The sequence below is a fragment of the Hippocampus zosterae genome, chromosome 9, assembly GCF_025434085.1.
Source record: "Hippocampus zosterae strain Florida chromosome 9, ASM2543408v3, whole genome shotgun sequence".
In the NCBI taxonomy this organism is placed as follows: domain Eukaryota; kingdom Metazoa; phylum Chordata; class Actinopteri; order Syngnathiformes; family Syngnathidae; genus Hippocampus; species Hippocampus zosterae.
The window spans coordinates 11066843-11091479 of NC_067459.1; the positions used below are offsets into that span (position 1 = coordinate 11066843).

General features: G+C 41.3%; 2 protein-coding genes across 3 annotated transcripts; both read left to right on the plus strand.

Annotated features, from left to right (window-relative positions):
• Positions 1-1932: 1932 nt before the first annotated feature.
• Positions 1933-14821, plus strand: dctn2 (dynactin 2 (p50)). Its single transcript, XM_052075376.1, has 14 exons — positions 1933-2157; positions 2425-2493; positions 7494-7590; positions 7686-7747; positions 8086-8184; positions 8294-8454; positions 8771-8924; positions 9299-9364; positions 9515-9553; positions 9686-9763; positions 10456-10527; positions 10606-10708; positions 13833-13924; positions 14177-14821. Exons 1-14 carry the CDS (start codon positions 2122-2124, stop codon positions 14261-14263), a joined length of 1215 nt encoding a protein of 404 aa, XP_051931336.1. The 5' UTR covers positions 1933-2121; the 3' UTR covers positions 14264-14821.
• A 4953-nt stretch (positions 14822-19774) lies between these two features.
• On the plus strand, positions 19775-24636 carry ddit3 (DNA-damage-inducible transcript 3). Of its 2 annotated transcripts, XM_052076032.1 has the most exons (4): positions 19775-19942; positions 20951-21012; positions 21811-22021; positions 23125-24636. In XM_052076032.1, exons 3-4 carry the CDS (start codon positions 21866-21868, stop codon positions 23851-23853), a joined length of 885 nt encoding a protein of 294 aa, XP_051931992.1. In that variant the 5' UTR covers positions 19775-19942; positions 20951-21012; positions 21811-21865; the 3' UTR covers positions 23854-24636. The 2 variants fall into 2 exon arrangements, with proteins under 2 accessions (XP_051931992.1, XP_051931993.1); XM_052076033.1 differs by lacking the exon at positions 20951-21012 and having other exon boundaries at positions 19783-19942.
• The last annotated feature ends 1 nt before the right edge of the window (position 24637 follows it).

Here is a 24637-nt window from a genome sequence, read left to right on the forward strand (position 1 = left end):
CCTCTCTCACTCTGCCGTGCTCTATAGGAGTGGGTGGGGCTTCCGACATCCTCTCATCAGCACCACAAGATGAAGAAGCGATCTGACACTATTACACGCCCCCCACAACCACTGACACTGCCATTTTTAGAGCTCATTTTATCTGAAAGTTCACCACAAAAGATTTTTCAAGAAATGCATGTACTCAGCCTAAAGTGGATTGCCAGGTCAGTTCTGAAAATACGCTCTTTCAGAACACCTGCACAAGCCAATAAAAAAAGATCTGGTTTCGCAAAGAAAATGTTTAACATTACTTTGTGCTTATTTGTTTCATCATAGAGTGCCATTGAATGTATTCCTGAAACTTTTGGTGCATGCAGCACATGCTACTGGGAAATGTAAGCATAATGAATACACAACTTCAAAGTATGGAGCTCTTTCTTACCTGGTATCAGGTTGTCATCAGAACAATGCCAGTGGGATGATTAAGGATGACAGAACACTTAAGGAAGAGGGGGGCCATGTGTGGGTTGGTCATTCTTGATCATACCATCCACAGTCAGGGATTCATGAAGTAAAATTCCAAAACTATGCCTATTAGACTCATAATCAAGCTGGAACAAATCTAAGTAAAAGCATTTTGATGAGCTTACTTTTTATTAGATAATGCAATTTTCTTAGCGGTGGCTTTGCTTTTGTGTTCGAGCTCATAGTCTGCTTCTCCTCAAACACTGATTCGCTAGCTAATAGTCAAACAGAGTGATCAATTGTGACAGATGGCCGACACCATTTTGGATACTACTATCAAGATCTCAAACATTTAAATCATTTCACACAAAAGTCTCTTAACTATTCACAGTTCTAAATCTTTTTAGTTTTGTTCCTGCTTGCTGCTTGTATCACTAGTGTGTGTGCAAGATTGGTATGTGTGTCCATTTTATTTCATGAAACTGTGATTGTGAATGGTAGGATAAACGTCTTAGCCATGTTTGCTTACCATGGTGTGTAAGTAATCATTTTGATTGGCACTTACTTTTTCGGAATTGAATGTTTTTTACCCCTTAAAACTGTTTATTTTATAGTTTGCGTTCAGATAAAATATACATTTACGATTTAAAGATGTATTTAATGTTAAAAACACCCCCCCCCCCCCCAAAAAAAAAAAAAACAATTGTGGCAGAGTATCCAGGCGTCTTTGCATATTGCGTCCATGTGAAAATTGCAGAACAAACAGATATCAAAATGTTCCTAGTTTTATAATTGTACAGTAAATTACTGATGAGCCATGTGGTAGAGTAAGCATTTTACACCTTCTATTTGATTCAAACCTTGAAATTAATTCCATTTTTAACGAACAAATTAAATTATGTCCAATATTTTTTTAACTTAAATCTCTTTCTAATATTGTTGCACTCTGGTGACTGCCTTCGCTTAAAACTCCCGTAATCAAACATGACAGCTAATTTCGAAGTTCTACCTTAAATGTTTGAACAGAATGCTTAATAAAGTTCTTATAGTGCATATTGTTACTTTTCCAGGGGCACCAATCTTGTGGCGTGATAATGAAGTCCAGTTTTCATGGACCTACCGGTAATCTGAACGGGTACCGACCGACCTGGCAACCGCTTACACTTGTTGGTTTGAGCGTTTTGCTTGTATCTTTGGGGCCACCTTGTGGCTACATTTGCGACAACTTGTAAAAATAAGAAATGAAGTAACATCAGTTATTTTAAAGGATCAAAAAATAAACACAAAAAAACGTTGAATTTAGTTTTGGTTCTGACTAGCAATAACATTTGGTGATTTTTATGCAAAATCCTGTCTTGTCTTGGCTAGAGACTGCGCACGCGCATTGAGGCGACGTTTTGCTTTGCGTTTGATTTGCTTACCAGAATGAGCCGTCTCTGTCGTCTACGTCTAGCGGCGCCTCAATAACAGAGCGAATGCGCGACGCAGTGGAGTAAACTAAACGTACAAAACTGTCAGAAGGAGCCAGTGACTACATCAGCCTAAGAAGCGTCCGCTAGTCGCCCGGTTCTGGTTGCGGTTGCCTTTTGTCACATTTCGACTCAGCAGATCGAAAAATAACACTTTGTGTCGTTATTGTTGTTGCGACGGCACTGCAATTTGCTCTCACGCACAATGGCTGACCCCAAATACGCCAATTTACCGGGAATTGTAAGTTGCTATTGCTTCGTCTGGTTAGCCTAGCTTCGGCTAAAACGATTAGAATTTGCTAACATTGACTCAGCTGTTTTACGAGCGTTACTAAAACCTACAAATGACAGTATTGTACGATTACACATTTTAAATGTTGTTGTGGTGGTGAGCTAAAATACATCGTAGAGAAAAGTGTATTATATTTGAACGAGTCAGGGCGTCGCCCCTGCTCCAAGCTGCTGCTCGTTTATTTTGGTTCTAATTGTTATTTTGTCGTTTAAATAGGCTTTCAACGAGCCGGATGTGTACGAGACGGGTGACCTACCAGAAGATGACCAGGCTCAGTTCGAGTCCGTAAGTTGCTTGCTGTAGCATAACACTAATATTAAAGTCAATCATGATTCTATTTTCGACACAGTTACGTAATGAAATTGACAAATGCTTATTAGTAGTAAGATTGTATTTTGGAAAATTAACCATCGACTAATTGAATGCTGATAGGAGCAGCCTGATTGGACTTTTCATGTTGAAAGGAGTTGCTTCTAGGCCTTATTCGCCAGCCTTTACCTTGACTTTGAATATCGAATTTCCTCAAATAGTGGTCTTATTAAAATAACCTTTATTCGTCCCACAATGGGGAAATTTACAGCCTCCAGCAGCAAGAATGTATGTGGAAAGAAGAAAGGAGAAAGAGAAAAAAAATTAAACTCCACAATACCAATAATTTGGCAGAATATCCAACTATGAATTGACCAGAGGGTGTGAATGGTTGCCTTTTTGTGCCCTGCTCCTGACTGGCTCCCAGTCCAGGATAGACCCCACTTTTCTCACTTAAAGTCAGCCAAGATCATGACCCCAATGAGGGTAAATGGTGTAGAAAATGGATGGATGTGCTCTTTGATTGGCTGGTGACTAATCAAGAGTGTACCCAACTTCCTATGCCATCTGGAATTGAAGATTCAAAGTTGTCAATGTTAGTCTATGTACTCTGTAAATGGCCGGTGACCAATGCACAGGCCAGCTCGGACAGGCTCCAATTTCCACACGACCATCATGAGCACAAGCGCTGTAGTGAAGGATGCATGGATATTTTCTTAACATAACCTTGGGTGTCTTGAAAGGCGCTTATAAATAAAATGTATTATTATTATTATTATACTATGTATTACAATTCAAATAAATGTGATTTGTTGTCGTTGTGTTTTTGAATGTTCTTGGCTCATCCTCTTGCTAACTTACCAGGCCCATATTGCAGTATGAACTCCATTTTTTAAGGCCATGCCATGATGCTTAGCATCATATAGTATCTAATGACCTCTTCAGCTTTACAGATGCCATGTCTGCTTCTGCAATGACATTGATTGCAACATTTGGGGTGGGGGAGTTGTCCTGTTGCAGTGTTTATTGACAAAGGTAGACAAAGAACTTTACAATTAGCACATGGCTTCTATTTGAGCAATGGCCACTATTTGAGGACGTCAATACAACTAAATGAATCACTTGTAATAACTGATTGGATTCCAAGAGTATGTTGGACTTGCACAGTTTTGTGTTGATTTCCACTGCTGTGGTTTAGGGGATTATGATCTCTAGAAAGGGCTTTTTGACCAATTTCAAATGCTTGGACTCCTAACTTTGAAGACTTTAAACCTAATTGGCATTTTCCCTTCCCTGCCGATCTTCCCCTCCAAATACCCATGTTGTTTTGACTCTAACCCACCTTTCCTCGGACCCTAGCTTTTACAAGTAAGATTGACCTTGTTTTATATTTCTAGTGGGTTTCATTGGTGTGAGTTTACTTGCATGAGTTTTATAATCACACTTCCACATTTCCTGTGTTCATTTGAAAGGAATTAGCAGACAAACTGTGAATTGCAGGGGCTCACTGTATGCGTTGCTATTTTTAAACATTTCAGAAAGATAGGATGACTTGCCTGCCTCAGTGTACAAAGAAAGGAGTGTCTGTACTCAAAACTGTATTTCCACGCCCTCTCTTTAACTTGTCATGCTGTCAAGCAGCTGCTTCGTGGCAAACCTTACGCCTCCCTCTGACTAACTTGGCTGTTTCAAGGCCTCCACATCTTAATAGCACCGTATCTTAATAACAGCTGTATTGCATGTGACACCATTAGCTATATTGACTGATACAAGGGATGTCAGAAAAGATGCAGATCTGATAGATATTTGAAATTCAAACAGCACATTTTCAAATTAATTCTTTTGGAGTGTCAGAAATCTTCCTACACTCGTGGAAGCATTCTTTTGGAACTGTCAGACGCTCAAGTGTATTTTCAGCAGGCACGAGTTATCCTGCGACAACTTCCACCTCTTCCCGCTCACTGAACAAAGCAAATGGCACAGGATTGTGCTGATGAATCCTTAGGCCCACATTTAAAGTGAAAACTCGAAACATATATTTTTGTGGCTTTATCCCTGGAACCTTTCTGACACACTGCTTATGTTGGGATGTTAGAGAGAAATGTGGCAATGTGTTCGTGTGTGGCGACACGACAAGATCCACTCCTCGGTTTCTGATACAATTCAGTTCCTACGATGGTGAAATAACACAAATTGGTTTGCAACTAATAATGCACGGTAGTCTTATCCCAAAACCACATTCATGGATTCGTAAAATCATAATTCTAAAATATTTGTTAGGAAAAACACTTAAGTACGGCAGTAACTGAGATTTTGCCCAGTGCAAATCAGCCCCCCCCCCCCCCATACTGTACTTTTTTTAATGGGTGCCCATTGAGATTTGGAGAGAGGCTCAGCATGGCGAGGCCTGTAATTCCACAACACTTATTGCCTGATGAGGCCCACTTTCAAAAACCCTCACTCATCAACGGCAAATTCTTAAAAACAGTGCTATCACAGGTGACATTTGGAACATCGTACGCCTTTATAACAATATTTGAGGGTTGAACATGGCTAAAAATAGTGTATGCTCCAAATATTTACACTCGCAGTCGCTCGTTCCTAACGACTGCTGTCAGGCTGATGAATAAAAAATAACAATCATAATAATAATAATTAAATGATGTGAAGGAAAATTGTAAATAGTACTGCGATTTATCCATTTGTGTTCATATTGTATTTAATTGAAAGATGTTTGTTGTTTTTTTTTCTCTTTCTCCTTTCTTCTTTTTACATACATTCTTGCTGCTGGAGGCTGTAAATTTCCCCAGTGTGGGACGAATAAAGGATATCTTATCTTATCTTATTTAAAATGACTTGACTTTTTAATTCAAAAACTAAAAGTCCAATGAAACCAACTTTCCACCAAATACATCGCATGGAGTAAGGGACAATTGCAATTTGTACTCGAGTCACATTTGGAATGTGTTATGGCAGTGTTGCGAAGAAGGGAGGCATACACACACAAAGGGGATGGATATACCCGCCACTGTGAGCGTTCACTTTATCGAAATACACCAGTGAGGTTTAAACATCCATATCTACCCAAACAACAGTTAACACGTAAAATAGCATAGCCACTGTATATTCTATTGAAGCTATAGCAAAAGTATAGACTCAACTCTGTTTTTAGAGCACTTAAAATGTATTGTTGTACATAAGAAAGACAACGAAACAAGGGTAGCGTGACATACTGCATTGAAAGACAAGGAATAAAAATGGGTTTTAAAAAAAAATGGCGCACCAAGACGTTTTTCCATAGTTCTGGACTATCTGTAGAAAAGGCTCTTTCCTTTCTGCGCTTCTGCTGATATGTTGCTAAACGCAGCCATATAGGATGCATGCCACTTGAAATGTGCGTGGAAAGAGACGGCGAATGAATTGAGGCACACAGGTCATTCGGAATTGGACATTTCGACCTGCGGTGCACATCCAGCTGAATTGTGCTCCACTTTAATGGATGCACGAGAAAAATCTTTTGAGATTTCCTGTGGAGTTATGTCACAGGTGTCCGCCGTGACCATGCATTTGTAGTGTGTATAGAGTGTAAGAGGCCCACCTACCCCCTTCCCACACCTCACACTATCACAACTGGGGCAAGAGAGAAAGAACTGGAGACATCCTCGATGAATTTGGTGTGCTCGGTGAAGCATTCACTGCTTTCTTTCTGATCTTCTTTCCCTGATCCCAGTCAGCTGATCCTGCTCTGACTGTGTGTGTTTGTGTGAGTGAGTGAATGTGTGTGTGATAACCACATTAATGTGTTGTCTCTCTCTCCCACCCTGCAACCGTTTTATGCTCTTTCTAACTCTCTTTGGAAACCCAAGGAGCTGGTAAGAGCCTGACTAACCCTCCTTGTCGCCATCCCGCTTCCTCCCGCCCACCCTCCTTTCATCAGTGTAACCTTCCGAGTGTCGCCTTGTTTCATATAGTCTTGTGTTTTAATCCAGTCTTCAGTTCATTATAATTACCACTCAGTCAACACTATTGGTTCCTCGTTCCATTCATGTACCATAGTGCACTCGGTGTTCCATGACTTTAATAAGTTTAACATATTGACGAGTTTTAGTGCGACTCCGCTTTTTAATCAGATTGAAATCACCAAGGAAATCCTGCCCCAAACTAATCTGCATTGTTTTAATTTGGCCAATCAGTTGTTTCATTTGTGACAATCATTTAAATTTCAAAGGGATTCTGTCTGAAGGGATTTTGTTGGGTGTAGGTGATCAATTTTACTTGCCGGTTTTCATTTTTTTATGCTATCATAAATACCGGGGGTCCTTGGTTTACAATGGTGACAACGTTCATTTCTACGTTGGAGACAAATCGACACGTATGCCAAAATGCAGCATCCACTCGATCGCTCATGCACACTCATGCAGAAGCCATTGTTACGGTAAATATTCTTGTGAATAACATCTCGGCCATAAATATTTAACTATCCAGTGAAAAAGACTTGAGTGTGGCAGTAGATGGGCATGATAACGTGTTCTTAGCCCACTGCACAAACGAGTTCATTGCATGCTTTTCATAGCTTCAAAACATTGTTTATGTCTGGAGTAGAGCTGCAACTAATTATTATTTTGATAATTATTGATTGATGAAGTATAAAAAAAATCCAAAGTAAAAGCACATTTATATTTTGATTCAACAGATGATCAATCTGATTTCATGGAGGACTAAAGAAATTGGAGAATATTTTTGTTGAGAAGCTGAAATTCTGAGGATTTGGACAATTTTATATTCTATGATTAGTCATCAAAATTATTTAATTTGATAGTTGATCATTCCTAATAGTTGTCCATTAATCATTGCACCTTTAGTCTGGACCGTGCTAAACTGAGGACCCTTGCATGCATGTGTGTGTGTGTGTGTGTGTGTGTATATACACACACACACACACTGACTTGTTCTGTCCCCCCCCCCCCCCATAACAGGAGGAATTATGCAGCGACAGTGTGGAGAGAATCGTGGTCAACCCCAACGCTGCTTACGACAAGTTCAAGGACAAGCATGTCAACACCAAAGGACTGGGTCAGCTTCTACCTGATCAATGGACCAAAAAAGTCCACCAACGCCGCTGGCTTTTGAATTAGAGTTTGTTTTGACTATTGTTTTAATTTGCACAGACTTTTCAGACAGAATCAGCAAAAGCAGAAGAGTGGGCTACGAGTCTGGAGAGTTTGAAATTGTGAGTACAGTGTGCTCCGGACACACCTTTGATTCTGTTTGGAGGCGTTCCAGCCGAGAGAAACAAAACTCTCATAAACATGAATAAACCAGGATTTAATCAATTTGAAGGTAGCCACAAAACACAATTGTTCATTTAAATTAAAGATTAAAAATGTACAACAAAGAAATGCTTTTTGATTAATTATGGCTTTATTTTATTTTTTTTGCATGGACATCCACCTATGGCAAAACAAAACGTCTGTTTGAATACGGTGCCTTTACCGCCTAATCTTAACATCCCATGGAAATCCCTTTTCAACCATGTATGGTTTGTGTTCTTGCCTTGTTGTGGTGCAGCTGGGAGAGGGCTGCGGCATCAAGGAAACACCCCAGCAGAAATACCAACGCCTGGTGAACGAGATCCAGGAGCTCTGTCAGGAAGTGGATGCCATCCAGGTAGCCTCGCTCACACGCACGCACACACACACACACACACACACGTTCTTGAATTGCAGGCACCTATTGGGGTGACACTGTCACAATGTTGTGCATTGACTGTCGCCAGGCCATCACAAAGGAAAGCAACGCGGAGGAGCGCCTGACCCCGGTGGTCCTCGCCCAGCAGGCGGCTCAGCTGAAGCAGCATCTGGTTTCCGCTCACCTCGACACACTGCTGGGACCGCAGGCTCACATCAATCTGGCGGATCCGGACGGAGCGCTGGCCAGGTGAGCCGCCTCGCCGAATGTCCGGCCTGCTGGTCTCACAGCTTGATGGGGGAGGAGAATGAAGTCGTTACAAAAGAAGTGGCGCTACTTTTTTTTGGGGGGGGGGGGGGGGTTGTTTCATGCTCATGTCCGAGAATTTGTTTTCATACAAATATTGAGTGGAGGCGTTTTTACTACAGCATTAGCACCGATTTGTGATAAATTAGAGGGTTTTCAGACTTGCATTCAAATTCAGGTTACATCACCGCCATAGGAGAGGAACTCCATCGTACTGATGACTCTCCCTAAAACCATTTGGCTACCTCTCCTTCCTCAGGCGCCTTCTCACACAGCTAGAGGCAGCCAAGGGCAGTCGCAGCTGCTCTGCCGGAGACAGCAAGGCGCCGGCATCGGCCAAGGGGCCGGACGGGGTAGTCCTCTACGAGCTGCACAGCAGGCCCGAGCAGGAGAAGTTCAATGAGTCTGCCAAGGTAACAAAAATACAAATTAATGCTGCTGAATCCCAAAGTCACCTGCAACAGGTGACTATCTGTTATTTAAAGACAACATAAAATGTGGATAGTTTTGCCTTCCCTCACGCTTGAAACACGAGCACTTATTAAAACGCCAGTTTTACACATTGTAACCTTTTTTGAATACATGAAAATGTTTGCAAGCATTAAAAAGTGCTAAGTGGTATGAAGACGCATAGATGAAAGCAATACGCAACGCATGGCTTCCATGGACCCTGCCTTCTTGTCTTGCATTCTCAGTACAACCCTTACCCCCTCGCATAAGCGCTATTTAATTTACAGTCATCAAAATAAAGAGTGTATTTAATTGTGCTACCTCGTTCTCTCTGTAGATGGCCGAATTGGAGAAGCGTCTGGCAGACCTCGAAATGGCTGTTGGCTCAGCATCAGACAAAAAGGTACCAGCACTAATTCCATTTGTCTGCTTTCCTCTTCAGACCTCACACAAACACACACAGTGTAGTCATGCTTCCGTTGCTATGGAAACCTCCCACCTTGATTTATTTGATCGTGTTTAACCAATGCTGTTCTTGGCTTTTCCACTGCAGGGTCCTCTGAGCGCCGGCATGCAGGGAGTGAGTCTTACAGTGAGTTGTCCACGCTTATTTATGTTGTCACCACAATCTATAGCCAAAGAATGAGGTCACACTTCAGAGATGACATCACTTTCTGTTACATTTCCTTGGGAACCTGGCCCCTTTTTCCCCCCCCTGCTTCAGGATACTTTGGAGCTTCTCCAGGCTAGGGTCAGTGCACTGGACTCAACTACTTTGGATCAAGTGGAGGCCAGGCTGCAGGTATGGTTGACACTCGATAGAGGTGTGCAAAGTGTCATTTCAAATGGCCATCAACACACATTCTTTTACTCTCAGTAAAGCTTGGATGTTCTCGTAGGCTTTTTCTGATGGGAATATGTATTATTTTGCTTAAGGATGTTCATATTAAAATGAAAAGGTTGTTAATAAATAGTAATTTACAATTCACAATTTATAATTGCCAATACAGCTACAAAATTGTGTCGGAGCACTACTTCTGTCTAATTGAAGCTCTAAATTCACTTCACCGTCACAGGGGAAGAAATCGGAGCACCTTCCCAGTTTTTTCCCAATTGATGCCTGGCACCAGTGAATGTGCATCTATCAATAACAGAGGATGTATTCCAAATTAAAATCGGAATAACTGAATTTGCTTATTTCGGTGGAAGTCATGTTGTTCTTGCTGTTCTGTGTAGGGTTTAAACTATGAATAGGCATTTAGATACATTTTTACGGGGGGAAGGTGTCTGCTATTCACCTATCTTTGCCCTTCACAACAAGTCTTGGTCCACAAGCTCGATGAATAGTGAGAGTTAACTCCATAAAAGTATACTCACAAAAAACAATAACATTTTTTAAAAACTTTTACAGGTTTCACTCTGAAGATTGAAAAATGTGTCAAGTGACATCATGTACAATAGCTAACACGAGCACAATGGATTCCTCCATTCTAGAGCGTGCTCGGGAAAATGAACGAGATCGCCAAACACAAAACAGCCATCGAGGACGCCGACACACAAAACAAGGTTAACCCTTGCTCCACTTTCAGTTTACTCACATGTCAAGGATTTGCTGTTTTTTGCTAAGCTTGACTGTGTTTGCAGCTGTCGCAGCTGTATGACGCGGTTCAGAAGTGGGAGGCCATGTCCACCTCCGTGCCCGAGGTGGTCCAGCGGCTGGTCACAGTCAAGGAGCTGCATGAGCAAGGTAATGAACTCACGAGACTCAACAAAGCATGCGATATTGCGAACGTGCCGGCGTATTGTTGCTTGGAATCTCGGTACCCAAGGGAGCTTGCTGATGGGGGATGTATTTAGGTTAGCGGGGGAGGGGGCCAATGGTTCCAAGTGCGCAGAAATGTCATTCTGTGTAAACGGAGTGCAACACTAGACAATGGGAGAATGATAAATGATTTGATCGCAGCTTCTTTAAAATGCATCAAAGCAATCGTCAATTTGATTATTTCATTGGGAAAGAAGCCATTTTATCATCTTGGATTTTCAAAGGGTACGTCAGCCCATTTCAAGGTATTGATGGGGAAACGGAGCAATATTGTAAAGTTTGATAAATATCTGGTGTTCCAAACTTTGTGTTTCGTCTTGTGTTCACCAAAGCAGTGCACGCGCAATCCCTCCTTGATTAAATTTAATGTAAGGTGCCGTAGTGGTAGTGGGTGTGGTGTGACATGACATCACAATATATACGTGTTGTCATAAATACCGTATTTTCACGACTATTCGACGCACCGTACCAATGGCCGCAGTCTCATTAATGGGTGACATTTCTGTATTTTACACATATACAGGACGCACCGCACGAATGGGCGCAGTTTTAAAGTGGTAAAACATACGCTTAAACATACGGCATGCATGCATGCTAACACGTTCGCTAACACGTTAGCTTGAAGCACACACTGAAGCTCGAAGCTAAAACACGTTTTTAAAAAGGCAACGAAAGCAGAACTGAGTTCGGGTGCATTTTATTTACAAGGTACTCACGTTTTTTGCTCAAGCATCACTCAGAAAGCCATTAAAGTCGTCATCTTCTGTGTCCGAATTAAACAATTGTGCAAGTATCGGTAATCCATCCAAACCGCCGGGTTCCCCCTCGTTGTCAGAGTCACTCTCGTCGTCATGTGGCTCCACGGAAATGATGCCGGCTTTGCCAAAAGCTCGAACAACTGTACTAGGAGCAACGTTCGTCCAAGCAGCTACAATCCATTCACAGATCTTGGCGTAACTAGCCCGGCGCTGCCTCCCACTCTTCGTGAAGCTGTGTTCGCCATCGATCATCCATTTTTCCCATGCCGCTCGCAACTTCACCTTGAACGCCCGGTTGATGCCGATGTCCAGCGGTTGGAGTTCTTTCGTCAAGCCTCCGGGAATGACGGCAAGCTCGGAGTTCATTTGCTTGACTTTGTCTTTCACCACTGGTGTGAGATGGGCACGCATGGAGTCGCAAATCAAGAGTGACGGCGAGGCATGGAAAAAGCCATCCGGTCTCTTAACATACACCTCACTTAGCCACTCTCTCATTTTCTCCTCGTCCATCCAGCCCTTTTGGTTTGCTTTCACGATGACGCCGGCTGGAAACTTTTCTTTCGGCAGCGTCTTTTGCTTGAAAATCACCATAGGTGGCAGTTTCTGTCCGTTAGCATGACAAGCAAGAACGACAGTGAAAGCTGACTTCTCGTGCCCCGTTGTGCGTATCGCAACCGTGCTGGTCCCCTTCTTCTCCACAGTGTGGTTCACCGGGATGTCGAAAGTCAGCGGGACCTCGTCCATGTTGGTAATGTGGTTAGGCTGGATGCGTTTGTCAACAATCTTTTTACTGCAGTAGGTGCGGAAAACGGCCAGCTTTTCTTTGTAGTCCGCTGGAAGTTGCTGAGCCACGGTCGTCTTCACTCTCATAGATAGATGGCGCCGTTTCATAAAGCGAAAGCACCAAGACGGACCTCCTTGAAAATGTTCAATTTTCAATTCTTCGGCTAACGTTTTCGCCCTTAGTCGAATGGTGACCGTGGAGACGCTTCTGCCGGCTGCTCTTTGATCAAGAATCCACCGCTCCAGTTGGTCTTCCAACTCTGGCCACCTCGCCTTATTTCCACGGAAACTGCGCTTGGTCTTTTTGACTTGGCGAAGCTCGTTCTCCTGCTTCCTCCATTTGCGAACCATGGATTCGTTGATATTAAATTCTCTGGCGGCTGCTCGATTCCCATGTTTCACTGCATAACCGATGGCTTGGAGCTTGAATTGCGCTTCGTAGGCGTGTCTCTTTGTGGAACTCATTTTTGGGGGTTCTTGAAAACCAAAACCGAAGTTGTTTTGCAATAATGCACACACTCACATTTTATACATGTGCTGGTACCTGCTAGAGGCGTGCCTTACACGCCCACCCTTCACTCATTGCCGGACCCACCCCCTGCGTGCCTGTCCTCCCTCACGTCCACCTCTCTTCATATATGTAAATTATGGAGAGAGAGAAATGTAAATATAAGTGCGCGGACGCACTTCACTGATTGGCCGACCGCTTCCCCGCACTTCACTGATTGGCCGACATCACTTCCGCCTTTTCTCTATATAAACAGCATGTCGGGTCTCAGCCAGATTTTGGAACTCGGCTCATATAAAAGACGCATCGCATTATAAGGTGTCCTGTCCATTTTGGAGAAAATTTTAGACTTTTAATAGCGCCTTATAGTCGTGAAAATACGGTAGTGTTTAGAGGCTGGATTCCACAGTAGGTGTTCTTGAACCATCAAACCACCGAATCCATTCAAATGGGTTTCTTAATTGTACTTTTGCGAAAAAACGTGTCATTGTGCAAAAAAATGTAACATCCAATTTTATCATGATGGTAAATGGAGTGCATTTTATCATGCTTTCTGGACACTATGTTCAAAGTGTTTCTGCCAAGCCTCAAATTCACCTTTTTGAAAACAATATCTAGTACACATGCACGCTGATGGCAAAGCAGCCTCAGCCTTTAAGATAGTTACTTTAACCACCAGGATCTCCCACATTATAGTGTCGAACTGCAGACCCAAGGGTGTTCTTCCCAAAATCCATCCATTTTCTGAAGCATTTATCCTCTTGGACTCATTTTAAAGCCGTGCGCTCATCGTACAGGGTGCTATCTTAGCGCTAAGCTAACCGGTGTATTTTGGCATCCTCTCCGGCAAGCGGAGCTTTCACCATATACAATGCTGTCTCTCGGTGGCCCAAGACCAGCATAGTCATTTATTCCAATGGGGAAATATGATTTGAGGTTCGAGCATGGTCACAGAATGAATTATTCAACTGAAGGTACACACTTTTTATGTCTCACACAGCTATGCAGTTTGGCCAACTTCTTACACATCTGGACACTACTCAGCAGATGATCAACAACTCTCTGAAGGATAACAACACCCTATTGACACAGGTAAGGAACATCAGACGCTTACAGCCCTGCACCGCCTCAAAGCACAACGAAACCTTTGTGATGGTGATTACGCAGTTTGAGTTTGTTTGAATCCAGTCAACCAGTAATTAATAGATACTCTCTGACACCGTCAATGAAAACCAAGCATCATCCTCATTTGTAAAGTCAGATTTTTACATACAGCTCCTGTGTCATATCTCAAAAAAGTTGCTCTTCCTCAAATACATTGTCTTCTCCACCTACTCACGTCAGGTCCAGCAGACAATGAAGGAAAACCTAGTGGCCATAGAGGAGAACTTCGCCACACTTGACCAGAGAATGAAAAAGGTATCCAAATAAAGCTGCATCAACAAATACAAGAAGACAAAATGTTTGGACGTGAACATGGACAAATGAGAGTTCCACATTGACTCTTTTGACCAACACTACCCTTCACCCCTTCCGCCTTCCGTCCTTCTTCCACTGCTCTCTTCCTCCACCTATGCCTTCTTTACTAAGTGGAATGTTGGGAGTGATTGAAAATAAGACCAAATTTCCTCAAGCTAATTGAACTGACTGTATTTAATGATAATTATAAGAATTAAAGATTCAAGTTGAGACTGGATTTGTACTGTATCCCCATGCAGTTTTATGGTTCACAGTCATGTTGGAAGGATACATCAAAGATGTATATAACAAAATAAACCTTTGTGTTGCCTCCGAAGGAAAAATGTGTAAATATGCCTACGTTATCTTATTTTTTTTTTTTTTTTGCTTGTGCGGCAGTCGGTCACTTGTATTTATAATTATGACTGGGAGGGATGCGTCACGCACACACACACTTTCGATCATCTTTGTCCTTGCCAACTGTATTGTGGTCAGAAAATATGATCAGATCAATAAAACAGATTAACTCGACTTTTTTTGACTTACCATATCATGGATTTCTACCACCTGTTCTACTCGATGTGAAGCAGTAGGTGGCAGCATAGCATTTAGTATAAAGGACACAAAGGACGTATGACAGAAAAACATCCATCGCAACTTTGTTTGAAAGCATGTTTAAGAAATGAAGTACAGACCTTTGGGGTATTCCACGGCTGCAGTAGAGAAAGAAGGGCGTGTCCTCACTGTACAAACAGCGCTCGTATCGTGTGTGTCCTCATCTAACAGGCTGCCAAGACCATCTGCACTCAATTAGATCGCACAACACAGCATTGTTATTGGAAAGTGAGGAGAACTGATGATGACGATAAGTGACTCTTGTTTAGGAGTGTGGGTCAGTATTGGGACACTTGCGATGCTATATTGTTCACGCTTGCCTTAAAACGACCTTTATGCAGTTTCATCATCACAACGTAGGCGCTGATAATGTACATTGCGGAAAATCAGGCACAATTCAAGTGGTTTTACTTGAATTTTGACACCCTCAAAAAAAAAAGGAAAAAAAAACACTGCAAGCTAAAGCTTTGGATATACCTGATTTATAAAATTGATATCACCATTGACTTTCTTGATCCACAGTGAAAATATTTTTGAAAAACATAGCTGAAGAAAATATATTTGTAAACATCTACATTGAAATATCTACTTAGATTTTAATATCCACATCTTAAGACAATTCTGCATTAAAAACAATATGAAAACCATAGTTAATGTACGTGGTTTTACTTACTTTACTTGAAGGGAGAAAAACATTCAAATGTTTTTTTTTCTATTCACACTACAGAAAATGCTTTTTTCACCTTAAAATAGCTGCAAAAAACGTACCAATGTTCCCGATAATTTAAAATGCACAATAAATAAAATTGCTAAATTTAATCCACATTAAATATGTCATTAGAAAATTACATTAAAAAATAAACCAACATCAAATACCACTTTTTAATGTATGAAAATCAAAACTGCATTCAATAATGAATAACATTAAGAAATATTTAAATTTTGAAGAAAATGAATTTGACAAAAATCATGGGTCACAATGCTTACTTTTCTAAACGATTTGAAAATGACCTGATCTGGTCTCATTCTTTCTTCCTTGATCCGATGAAGATGCTATTTTGTCATGTTCTTGCTTTCCACCGTGCAGCATAAAGCACCACAAATTAAACAAACACAGTCATCTACTTTGTGAGGCCATGTTAGACTTTAGGGTTTATTCCATCTATCACCACATTAGCAGCTGTATCGCTCTGTCTCGCCTTGGAGCCAGGATGTTTTCCGACAGCTGCCGTGTGTGTGTGTGTGGGGGGGGGGGGGGTGAGAATAGCGGGCTGAGCTGACTGGGTGTGGCTCGAGTCTTGACCAAGGCAGTGTGGTTCTCAGCATGAAACAGGAAATGGAACTTGCTGCAATGCAGGAAATCCTCTGGCTCCTCAGTACACTACCCATAAAACACAGCTCAACTTTGACGGTTCTTTTACTTTATTTTACTTTTGTTTGACGGCATCAGACTTATTTTTACAGTTGTGGCATTTTACAATATTACCATATGAATTGGGGGCATAAATAACTTTGATGACAGTTTGACCCCAGAGTCAACAGTTCAGCTTTTTAAGGTTCTGCCAAGATTGTCTTTCACTTTATTTTCGTATTATAATAAAGCACCACACTTTTTTTTAAACTTTTCCTACATTTTTTGTTACAACTTTCTACCAAGTTTTCGATTTTGATATTGCATTATATATATATATATATTATATATATAATTTCATTTCATTGTTTGTGCTCAACTGAGGTTCCACAGTGGGTCTTACTTTATTTTTTTAAAATACAGAATCAAACTTATTTTCACACGTGCAATATTAAAACAAGGTTTCGATGTTTGATAAGTTTGATCCTGGAATAGAGTTAGACAACTACAATTTGGAAGGTTCCACATGACGTATTTTACATTATTTTGATTCTCTTATACATCACCTGACTAAAATTGGCACTTATATGGCATGTTCCAACGTTACAACTTTACACTTAAGGTTTTAAAAACAGTTGTGGAACCTCAAAAGTTGAACACAAGTGTATCTTTCACTTTACTTAAACTTGGTAGCTTCCGGCGCACAAGGGTTAGACAGCACCAAACTTACTTCTACTCGTCTGCCATTTTGAAACCGTTGATTAGTTAAAATTGAAGGTTTAAAGACAATTTAATCAAGGAATTTGCCTGACTGCATTCACCTTCGCAGTTTCCACGAGATGTTTGGTTTTACTGTACAACGGCCAACTCATTTTTATTCTTTTACTGTTACAATAGTACTTAAAGCAAGGTTTTAAAATAAGTTACACAACAGAACAGACTAATTGGCTCAATTGTTCAGCTTGTGAAGGTTCATGGGAATCTCATCTTTCGGGGTTCCAAATATTACAAATGGCTCTCAGTAAGATTCACCAACAAAGCTTGGTGAAATGATTCACTCGCAGGCTGTCTCAAAACAATATTTTATGTGTGTTTCTTTTTTAAATCAGAACACATTGTCGGACTTACTCATGTGTGCCTTTGACTTGGAAGTCTCGTTGAAGAAAAATGAATGAAGTAAACATCGTGTGTGTGTGTGACTGTTAAACAAATGAAAATGATGCAAGCCGGGTTGTAAACAAGATCTCGCTAATGAAAAGAGCCCATCCTGACAAAGTCAACAGACAGCCGGGTGGAGGTGGAGGAGGGCGTGAGGGGGTGGGTTGTGGCGGTCCAAGTGTGCCGAACTACTCAGCAACAGCCACCCGAGCCGTGACGCGTTGCTGGTGCTGTAAGCCGGTCCTGGAGACAAGTGTTTGAGCTCGCGATTCGCTGCTTGCCGCTGTTGCTATGAGGGGCAGCGCGCGCGCGCGCGCGCCACCGCTGCGTGAGCGCGCACGGCTTTAGATTTGCCTAGCGCGCACCGGGTTACAGGGTGTGAACGTCTTGTTTACGTGACGCTTTGTAACGCCAAAAAATATCTTACATGAACTCTTTGACACGTGTGCCTGATGGAAAGCCTGTTAATTTATCCGCCAGTGGCTATAAATAACGATGCGGCCAAAGAGATCATTTGTGTACGGTAATTGCGTTGATAATCACGTAACCATACGCGCAAAATGGGATTAATTGCCATGGTAACATTGGTGGACAAACTGCGGCTCATGGACCGCCACATCATCGACTCCTGTTATGAAAACAAATCAAATATGTAGTTATAAAAGCATTTAAGCTACGAAACAAACTTTCGTCTGATTGTTGCATCATATTTGTTTTTTTACACCCCTGGGATTACTGCGACTCTTATACTAAAATCCACTTGCTTTTGTTTACAACAGAATAAACAAACTAATTTAGTCATATTAAGATAATATACAGTGACACAAGGTGGGGAAAAAGTCGGCGTAGTTTACACATTTTTAAATCTTATTAAATCTTTATTAAATCTAAATTTAAGGGCGAGGGAGAAATGAAAGAAGGAAGGACTAAATGAAGGCAGGAAAAAAGTTGTATGAAATAGTACAAAAGGAAGGAATAAAAAGGTAAAAGGCACAAAGAAACTAGGGAGGATGGCAAGAAGTTAGAAAGGAATGGCAGCAAGGAAGACTAGTGAAGAATTAAGTCATGAAGGATGCAAAGAAGGGAAGACTAAGGAAGTAATGAAAGGGATGAAGGAAATAAATGATAAAGAAAAACAACAAAGCAAAGAAAGAGAATAAAGGATGAAAATAAGGGTACAGCCCCAAGCAGTTACCTCCATCTTTAAAGAAGGAAAGTAGGAATGAAAGGAAGAGATAATCCAGAAAAAGAAGACAGCAAGTGAAAGACAGGTATGAAAGAAAGATTAAAGGAAGGATGAACAATTATAGAAACAAAAGAATGATGAGGAAGTCTGGATGTTTTTGTAACATAAAAATCTGTGGTTAGATGATACTGTGGGGTGCTGAAGCACGAGAATACAACAGTCCACTGAATTGTAATTGTGTAATACAGTACGTACCTTTTGTAATTGCATCTTTCAATTTGGATTAAATGCCTGGACATTGGCTTGACCAGTTTTCTTTTTCTTCCACGATATATTTTTTTCTGTGTTTTTTGTGTCTCTTCTTTTTATTTAGAAGAAACTATTGTAAATCAGGCAAAAAGTGAAAAGTGAATACTACCTAAAACACCAGTTTGAAATCCATTATAACAGCAATATATCCTCATAACTAGTGCATGTTTCGTCGTTATTAGTTAAATATTTTGTACGAGACAAGTTAAAGTCGCATGTACGCGCACGCAGTCTTGTTTTGATACGATCCCGGAAGTCATTGGCAGAGCGCTCCGTCCGTGACGTGACGGAGCTTGTAAGCTCGAAACCTTTGTGGTGTTTACACGTTCATCATGTGAAACATTCCAGGCGCCAAATTGTCCACTCGATACACGCCACGCGTCTGTGGATCGGTGCCGCATCTCCTTTTGTGACGTGTAAAAAAAAATAATGAGTGGGCGTGGAACGTCGCGACGCCAAATATCAAACAATTCTTCGACATTGGCTTGCCGTGCATATATGTGTATTTTTAGATGCATTTTTGTTCGAGGCAACGCTATTTAATAAAACATGTTCGGATTCTGCCGGTGTTATCCCCAGCTAGAAACTGGTTGCCAAAAATTGCATCATTCCTTTCATGTGACTCCCATACGCCCCAATTTCGTCCTGGCCGTCTTATGACTGCATCACAACTGCGCTTCTTACAAACTATACAGACAAGTGGAACGCACTCAACCTTGCTAGCCAAAAAACCCGACCTTCCTGCCTGAATCTCCTCCGCTCTCATTGGATGTCGTCAAGGAAAACAGATTAACTGCATCCTTGCAATTGGACCGCTCATACGCCACACTTTGACGTCATATAATAGACCCGTGTCGCCCAGCCATAGTTCGGTTGGCCTCGCTCCTTATAAACAGCGCCGGGAGTTTCCGTTTAAGCACATTCGGCTGTCAAGTGTTGAACAATGGTTAACATGAGCTATCACCAATTCCCACTAAACTATCAACATTCGAACCAGCGACAGTCAAAACGGCGAACTAATAAAAGGAAAAGGGTAAGTGACAACTTTTGACGTTTAGTTAATTTTTCGTTTTTATTATAGGGCTTTCCCCCCCCCCAAGTCTTGGCGAAAGTCAACGGGGGAAACTTTTTTTTAAGAACGGAAACCGTTCTGAATGTCTCCAGTGGCTCTGAAGTGAGGCTGTAGCTTTCTAAATGTATATTCGCCGGAGGTGTCGCACGACTCGAGCAGTTTCAACATTCGCGTGCGTCAAAGTTGGAAGAGACAATTGGATAGATTATATCAATATAACATTTGGATGACAAGAGAAATATTTAAGACACAGCTGCAAAGTATTGGTTTTCCCTTTAACAAACCCAACACCGAACTACAGACTTGCGTCGCAACAATTCTTTTGAAAGTAATAAAATGTAAATATTTAACCGGTGTCGTTTTTTAACGTCTTCGCGTTTTCGATAGTTTCGCCCATTCGAGACGCAATAGTCCTCTTTTTCCATGACGTAATTGTCTTGGCTCATAGCGGCCAATTCAACAGGACTCGAAAATAATCATAATTTAAAAAATACCTTTGACCGTAGACAATTTTTAACAACTAAAGATTGCAACAATTGTCAAGTAAATAACATGACAACCTGTTAAGGTATGTGCATTTGATGTCATTTTTAGTAGCGGCCAAACGGAACATGCCATTTAATGAAGTCCCCCTTTTTAACAACCACTACAATAAAACTTTCATTTCGGTTTTATTCGTATTAATCTTTGGTTCTGGCTACAGTGCGCGTTTAAGGCGAGCAAGACGTAGGACTGTCAGGTGCCGTGAGAGGTTGAAATCAAAGTCTATTCGCCGTTCTCATCTTGTTTATCGATTACAAAGCGTGTTGTGATGCGCTTTGGAGCGCAGGGGGCGCAGTTGAGATCCGTTCGGTCTTTGTTTAGAGTTAACGGTAGAACGTCTGTCTTGGAACAGAGTTGTTGCCCACTTTTTTTTCCTTCCCGGTTACTCATTCATTTGTGACTGAATTAGACAAATTGTTCTTCCAGATTTGTAGGGGCAAAATATCCCAAGCCGATTTGCAGACTTGATTAAGGGAGATCTTCGAAAGGTAAATTAAAATTTCTCATTTTCAATAGCATTTGACAGTTTTCCTTTTTTGTAATATATACAATTTGCATTTTGAACTTCATAAATGCTTTGATTTTCAACTTTGTTTGACTTTGATGCGCATGTGTAGTTATTCCCATTTGCAGTTTAACTGGGCTTTGATGTATTTTTCTGTCTGCATTTACTATTCATAACTGTAGCTTTAATGTTCAACATACATTGACCATTGTGTGCTTTTAACCTTTTATGTACATTTTGACTTTACAAATTCTCAATGTAACTAATTTTCAATATGTTGATTTTATGCCCATTTTTTCCCATTTACAATGTGCATTTTAAATGAAATTAGTGTAGCCTTAGTTATAAAAGAAATTGCATTTTAACAAAATTTAATTTTTAAACTGACCTCACTTTGAAACATTTTGAACCTTTTGACGCGAAGATAAAAATAAGTGCTTTTTGCCAGTCATGCGATTTGCATCTTAAAAAGTGAAAATGCGGTTTCATTTAAATTTAACTGAATTTTCTGTACAAGTGTTTTTTTTCTTCATTTAATTCACTTTGTGCTTGTATGTTTTTTTTTTCCAACACGCATTCTGCATTTTTTACCTTAGACTAAGGAATCAAATTAAATGATCTATTTTGCATATTCAACTGTTTCATAATGTGATTTGATCAGATATTTTTTGAAAGGGGGGGTGGCACCATTCCACAGTTTTTCCATCACGCGGTTTCACACTTGAATTCTCACAGGAGCAAATTTGGCGTTTAAAATTTGTGGTATCTCTCGTGCCGTCAGGTCCCAAGTGAAGTGTGTGGCCGAGTGTGGAGTACATTGCGAGTTGACTGGCGAGATGACTGCCGAGTGGCTGCACCTGCCCCCGCCGTACCCACCAGGCGTGGGGCCGCTGTGTGGCGCAGAGTTGGAGGCGTGGTATGAGGACCTGCAGGACATTCTGGGCTCGGACGCGGGAGGGGCAAAGCTGGCACGTGCCCCCTCATATGGCGAGGTGAGTGGCTTAAGAAGAAGGGGACCTGGGTGGTCACACTTATAAAAACCAAAATTAATTTTATTTGTTCAATGTAGAGCCAGGTGTGTGCAAAGTAAAAATGATAGAGAGTGTTACGGGTGTGCACTTTACCATCCACCCATTTTCTACCGCTTATACAGGGTTGGGTTGTGAGGGCAGCAGCTTTATAATTTCATTTGTGTAATAAGCATAATTGCATTATTTAAAATATTTTTTTGGGGGAAAAACAAGATAAAAATAAAACAAGAGACCAGGTGCCTCAATTCAGCCTTTGCATCTTTTTGTCCTGAATGACAGAGAATCTACACAAAGAAAAAAATGTTTTTAACAAGTTCATGGGTATGTTTTTTTTAATATAGTGACATTAAGTTAAAAATGACATAGGCAATTATGCTATTAGGCTAACAATGTTTAATGTGTCGTGTGTCAACACACAAAGCAATTAAAGAAAAAACTGTCCAAACCTCCGATCCGTGTTACTGGTGACAAAGCAAAGTTATTCATGTGATATATGAGGGGGGTAAAAGTTTGTTTACCATTTAGAAAAATTAAACCTTGTAACATGTAAATTTAAATATAAGTGACAACAACAAAAAATGTTTACTTTTAAAGAAATCTGAATCTCATGGCACTAGACTGACAATATTAATGTGACATTAAAAAGCTGAGTCTTTTCAAAATAAGTTTAAACAAAGGACATAATAATAGAAAGCCATTAATATTTTAATATACAAATTGAAGTGACATTTTTATAAAGTGGTCATTTTTTTAAACATTCCTATAATTTAAAATACTCTGAAAGCTACAGTTTTGAAATAACATCGTACAGCTCATAAAACTTAAGTTTTTTTCTTCAAACAAGTATTTTTAAAATAAAGTGTCACGCCTTGTAACATTAAACCTTTGTTTCATTTTTGTGTAAATTTTAACCAGTTTTTTTCCTCATCACCCGATAATGTGGAATTCGAATGTGTCAAGCCAACAAAAATTGTGCAGTGGTCTGACAAATGGCCCCCCCAGGGTGGTAGTTTGAATGACAGAGGCATATTGTGACATCACGTTTTCTGGTGTCATACTTACAGGAGCCCGAGTTCTTGGATGTGCTGGAGAGTTGCTCCCTGACGTGGCTGACAGACGGAGGTCAGACGTGGGGAGAGGGCGTCCAGAGGACGACGGAGCAGATCCACAACGCCCAGCCTCTGCATCACACCTCATCTTCCGCCACGTCCTGCTTGACTCTGACAGAAGAGCGGAAAGCGGAGGCGAGGAGCAGCGATGGCGACCTGCTGCCCCCAGAGTTCTTCGAGTTCCTGAGTGAAGGAGGAATGGTGGATTCAAGCGGTTGTTATTATTACCATCACCACCAGCAGCAGGTTAACAGCGTCCATCCAGCGTCTCCATCAGTCAGTGAGGAAGAGTTGCCCCGCGTCCCCGATTCGCCATCTTGCTCCTCGTCGTCTGCCTCACAGTCACCTTCCCAGCGCTGCTCTTCCCCATCGTCACCAGTCTCTTCCCCGTCCATCTACTCACCCCCGCGCCTGGGCAAGCGGCGGCGAAGCGAGGGGCCTGACGGCACCTCGTCATCCCCGGGCGCCTCCTCCCAGTCGCAGCAGCGCGCCACGTCGTCGTACTCGTCTTCATACTTGTCCGCCAAAAAGAGTCGCAAGGAGAGGGAGCAAGAAAACGAGAGGAAAGTGCAGGAGCTGACGGAGCAGAATGAGCGCTTGAAAGCGGAGATCGAAAGGTTGGGCGAGGAGGTGCAGCGCACACGGCGAGCCCTTATTGAGAGACTTGTCAACACCAAGAAATGAGCTTGAAGACAAAGGAGTAGTGAAGAAATGGTCGGTGTGTACACGCTCCTTAGACCGGAAGGTATGAAAACCAAAGATATTTTAAGATGTTTGGAAAAGATGATGAAAGTCAAAGCAGAGTGAAAGAAAAGCTGCAACATGACTGCGGCAAACTGAAAAGACAAAGCATGTGGAAGGCAAAAGAGGCAGGCTCTTGAGTGCATATCATACAGTGGTCGCAAGGTTTGGAACAATAAGTTTATTCACCGATTTGAAGTGTTTGATGATTTGTATGTTTGAAAGAAAGGAATTCAATTTGAGGGCATTTCGTTGTCACCCTTTCCTGCCATTTTGCAATAAATTGTAACTCCTCCTCCAAGGGCTGCAATATGGCGAGCAGAGATTATTTGCCCCAATTTGTAGAGGAGCTCAGGAATGTTTTGAATATGCCCCCTTGCTTTGAGAGTATGACAATTCCCCCGACCCCTATTTTGTAAGCCGTCACTTGCCTGTATGTGTATTTAAAATTCAAGCAGGTTGCACCCACCTAAACTTTCTACAGGTGACCTTTTTTATTCTATGCTGGAACTGGTGGTATATCCACATGCTATTTTTATATAATGGTAACATTTACTGTACTCATCTGTACTGTTTATTTCTACTTTTATTCAAGCCACCCTAGTTATTATACATAAATAATGCATGTTTTTTTAAAGTAATTGATTTCATGTTCTTTAACATTTTTTAACTGTAACCCCAAATTTGCAATAAAAGTGATTTCTTTTTTTGGTTCGCTTGTTAATAC